Source organism: Salvelinus namaycush, chromosome 19, assembly GCF_016432855.1.
Source record: "Salvelinus namaycush isolate Seneca chromosome 19, SaNama_1.0, whole genome shotgun sequence".
Taxonomy (NCBI): Eukaryota; Metazoa; Chordata; class Actinopteri; order Salmoniformes; family Salmonidae; genus Salvelinus; species Salvelinus namaycush.
Genome location: NC_052325.1, coordinates 26,865,053 through 26,869,487, shown reverse-complemented (window position 1 = coordinate 26,869,487; position 4,435 = coordinate 26,865,053). Strand labels below are relative to the sequence as shown.

Sequence of the window (4,435 nt, the reverse complement as noted above, 5' to 3'; positions counted from 1 at the left end):
TCTCTCTCTCTCTTCTTTCTCTCTCTTCTTTCTCTTTCTCTCTCTCTTTCTCTCTCTCGCTCTCTCTGCTCTCTGCTCTCAATTCAATTGAAGGTCTTTATTGGCATGGGAAACATATGTTAACATTGCCAAAGCAAGTGAAGTAGATAATAAATAACAAAAATGAACTGTAAACATTACACTCACAAAACGTTCCAAAAGAATAAAGACATTTCAAATGTCATATTGTGCTCTCTCTCTGTTCTCTCGCCCTCCCCTCCCCTCTGCTCTCTCTTTCCCTCTGCTCTCTCCCTCTCCTCTGCTCTCTCTTTCCCTCTGCTCTCTCCCTCTCCTCTGCTCTCTCTCCCATCTGCTCTCTCTCTCTTTCCCCTCTGCTCTCTCCCTCTGCTCTCTCTCTCTCTCCCTCTGCTCTCTCTCTCTCTTTCCCTCTGCTCTCTCTCTCTCTCTCCCTCTGCTCTCTCTCTCTCTCTCCGTCTGCTCTCTCTCTCTCTCCGTCTGCTCTCCCTTTAATCTCTTTCTCTCTGCTCTCTCTCCCTCTTTCCCTCTGCTCTCTCCTCTGCTTTCTCTCCTTCTCGCTCTCTCTCTCCCTCTGCTCTCTCCATCCCTCTGCTCTCTCTCTCCCTCGCTCTGCTCTCTCACATACACTAACTCTCTCACACACTCTTTCTTAGTCTGTTCATCCTCTCTTCTCTCCTCTCTGCTCTATTTGCTCTCTGTCACTCTCTTCCTCTTTACACGAGCTGCTCTCTTTGTGCTCCCTCTCTTCTCTCTCTGTGCTCCCTCTCTTCTCTCTCTGTCTGTTCTCTGTGTCTCTACTATGGCCTTGTGCAGGTCAGTTCTCTAACCAGTGTAATGTTTCTTACCCCACAGCGACTGCACTGAGGACAAGGAGCTTGAGACCAAGGATGAATCCTGCGGTATGATATAGTTACTTATATCAATAACTGCACCGGATATCGATGGCAAATGGGCTGCTTTATATTCTCTTACTTTTTACATGAAGCATTTGATAGTTTTGATGGTTAAACTTGGTCTCTATCAGCAGCAACAGTATATACCGTACCATGTTGCCATGTTACACAGCCACACTACAAACAGAACCACCTCAGCATGCATCTGAGCAACATGAAAATGCCTATTCTTCTAAGTCCTGAGTTCCCTGCTATAGATTAAGAGTGGTTAGACTAGGAGACTTGGCGCTGTGTGTGTCTGTGCTGCTAGGAGGGGAATTCACCCACCGCCCACACATTCAGCAACACTGCCGCTCATTCATTAATCTATTCCCCCTGAGTCTCCCTGCTTATCTGTCTGTCAGCCCAGTGCCCCCTATGGGCTGTTCCCTAAAGGGCTGAGGCTCCAGGCTGTGTCAGGCCCAGACGCAGGCCCAGACGCAGGCCCAGACAGCACAGTGTGGGTGGGAGCGTGGGAAACAGGCCTGGCCCACCACCAGTTTAGAGCAGAGGAAACGAGGGAAGCCGGGTTGAGATGGGATATTACTGTACTGAAGAGAGGACAGTCAGACAGAGAGACAACAGGGGCATAAATTGGGGGAGTCAAAGAAAGACACACAGTGGGTGTTTGAAAGATATAAAGAGGAGGATGATGATGATATCTCTTCTCTCCCCCTTCCAGGTTCTGTGCGTGTGGACCGGGGCCAGGCTCATAGGCTCCTCCTGGTGGTCAACTCGGAGCTCAGGGAGATGACCCCTGACCCACAGCACATGACCTTTGACCCCCAGCTCAGGAGCATGCTGCAGTGGGCGGCGGCCTCCATTGCAGACCTGCCAATGGTTCAGCTGGGTCATAGTGGCAGCTGGGACCTGCAGCAGGTGAGTGGCTTTAACCTTAACCCACAACCAAAGGATTACACACAGACACAGACACAGACACAGACACAGACACAGACTGGTTCCTGCCTGCTGAGCTGTGTTCTGTTTGCCCTTCTAGCTGCCTGCGGTGGTCCAGAGGGTGAAGGAGAGGGAGTGGAGGGTGGGAGAGCTGCTCCAAGCCCTGCTGCGCTACTGTGAGGAAACCTTCACCCCACCCCAGTCTGAACCCAGAGAGGAGACACCCCAGGCGGGGAAAGCACTCCACCACACTCCCCTCTTCCAGTGGCTCCTGGAGCACGCCTAGGCTGACTGCACTTACCTAGGCTGACTGCACCTCACCTCTCGCTCCTCTCCCCTTCCTCCTCACCTCCCCTTCCTCCTTCTCTCCTCTCCCTCCTCACCTCTCCCCTCTCTCCTCTCCCCTCCCTCCTCACCTCTCCCTCCTCTCCTCTTCTCTCTCCTCACCCCCACGTGACTTACTGTACAGTATCTGTGAAGCCTGCCACATAGTGAGCACTACCTGGCCATGTTAAACTAAACCCTATGAAGATTCTCATCACTCTTCAGTGATGTGCAGCGTACCTGCCAAACCCCAAATCTAGGGCATATTGCATGCCGTGACTGAAAGTAATTGTGTGTTTTCTTCTCTTTGGTTTTGTTGTGGTTCTTTTGTGTTTAATATTAGGCTGCATGTCACATGCGTTGACTAGTGTGCTATCGTTGACTAGTGTGCTATCGTTGACTAGTGTGCTATCGTTGACTAGTGTGCTATCGTTGACTAGTGTGCTATCGTTGACTAGTGTGCTATCGTTGACTAGTGTGCTATCGTTGACTAGTGTGCTATCGTTGACTAGTGTGCTATCGTTGACTAGTGTGCTATCGTTGACTAGTGTGCTATCGTTGACTAGTGTGCTATCGTTGACTAGTGTGCTATCGTTGACTAGTGTGCTATCGTTGACTAGTGTGCTATCGTTGACGACTGCCTTTCTGCTAAAGCCCTCTCGCCCTCTGACACCGTCATCGCACACAGCCACTCTTTCTCACATCATCTGGTGTGGGCCGAGGGAATCTGACCCCCGCAACTTCCATCTCCTACCCCAACACAGAAACACTCCTGCTGTGAATTCACTTTAAGGGTGGTGAGGCTGGGCATTTCCACCAGCTGCCCCAGGCCTCTGCCTCCTTCTAGATGATACTACAACATGATGAAATGTTTGAGTGAGTGGCCCCATATCCTGTTAGGGTTAACAGTAGAGTTAGTCAGTCAGTCAACCACAGCAGCGAACATTCACACAGGCCCAAAATAAATCTCTGGTGTTATTGTGACACTGTGATTGCTTGTATTATGAAGGGAATTTCAGACAATGTGAAATGATGTGGATATTGACCATACTGTGGCTTCTCTACACTGTAATATACATGGCCTGTCTGCGCATGTTGAACTGGTGAGTTTGCATGGCTGTTCTGCTTCTGACATCCCTGGACAAACGGACTGAGAACTTAACACTCACTATTGTGTTATGGAACTTCCCAGGAATGCATTAGCAGGCCTTTGTGCTGTGATCCATTACAGTCACTTACAATGTAATAAACAACATGTACGTACTCCTCATGGTTACATGCACTGTACTATAGCTAGTTCTGCACTGTACTATAGCTATAGCTAGTTCTGCACTGTGCTATAGCTAGTTCTGCACTGTACTATAGCTAGTTCTGCACTGTACTATAGCTATAGCTAGTTCTGCACTGTGCTATAGCTAGTTCTGCACTGTACTATAGCTAGTTCTGCACTGTACTATAGCTGTACCATCAGCAGAGCCTATTTCAGTGTTTACCATGGCCTGATCCTCATGCTCTTCATCACTTGAATATTATTATATTGAGATGCCTGTCAGTGAATGAGCCCTAATGACACTTCAGCTGTGCAATAGCCCCAGTTAGAACTGCCTGACAGCACAGCTGTAGACTCCACATTGTCAAACTCCCTTACAGCACAGCTGTAGACTCCACGTTGTCAAACTGCCCTTACAGCACAGCTGTAGACTCCACGTTGTCAAACTCCCTTACAGCACAGCTGTAGACTCCACGTTGTCAAACTGCCTGACAGCACAGCTGTAGACTCCACGCTGTCAAACTGCCTGACAGCACAGCTGTAGACTCCACGCTGTCAAACTGCCTGACAGCACAGCTGTAGACTCCACATTGTCAAACTGCTTGACAGCACAGCTGTAGACTCCACATTGTCAAACTGCTTGACAGCACAGCTGTAGACTCCACATTGTCAAACTGCTTGACAGCACAGCTGTAGACTCCACGTTGTCAAACTGCCTGACAGCACAGCTGTAGACTCCACGTTGTCAAACTGCTTGACAGCACAGCTGTAGACTCCACATTGCAGCTACTGCTTGACAGCACAGCTGTAGACTCCACGTTGTCAAACTGCCTGACAGCACAGCTGTAGACTCCACATTGTCAAACTGCTTGACAGCACAGCTGTAGACTCCACATTGTCAAACTGCCTGACAGCACAGCTGTAGACTCCACATTGTCAAACTGCTTGACAGCACAGCTGTAGACTCCACATTGTCAAACTGCTTGACAGCACA

At 49.4% G+C, this 4,435-nt stretch overlaps 1 protein-coding gene across 1 annotated transcript in view; it reads left to right on the top strand.

Moving 5' to 3' along the window:
- LOC120063961 (A-kinase anchor protein 11-like) overlaps window positions 1-4,216 on the top strand; it is a 20,437-nt gene extending 16,221 nt beyond the window's left edge. The window contains exons 11-13 of the mRNA XM_039014270.1: window positions 871-917; window positions 1,633-1,829; window positions 1,948-4,216. Of these exons, the coding sequence (XP_038870198.1) occupies window positions 871-917; window positions 1,633-1,829; window positions 1,948-2,133 (430 nt within the window). The 3' untranslated portion in view covers window positions 2,134-4,216. The remainder of the gene's footprint in view (window positions 1-870; window positions 918-1,632; window positions 1,830-1,947) is intronic.
- The last annotated feature ends 219 nt before the right edge of the window (window positions 4,217-4,435 follow it).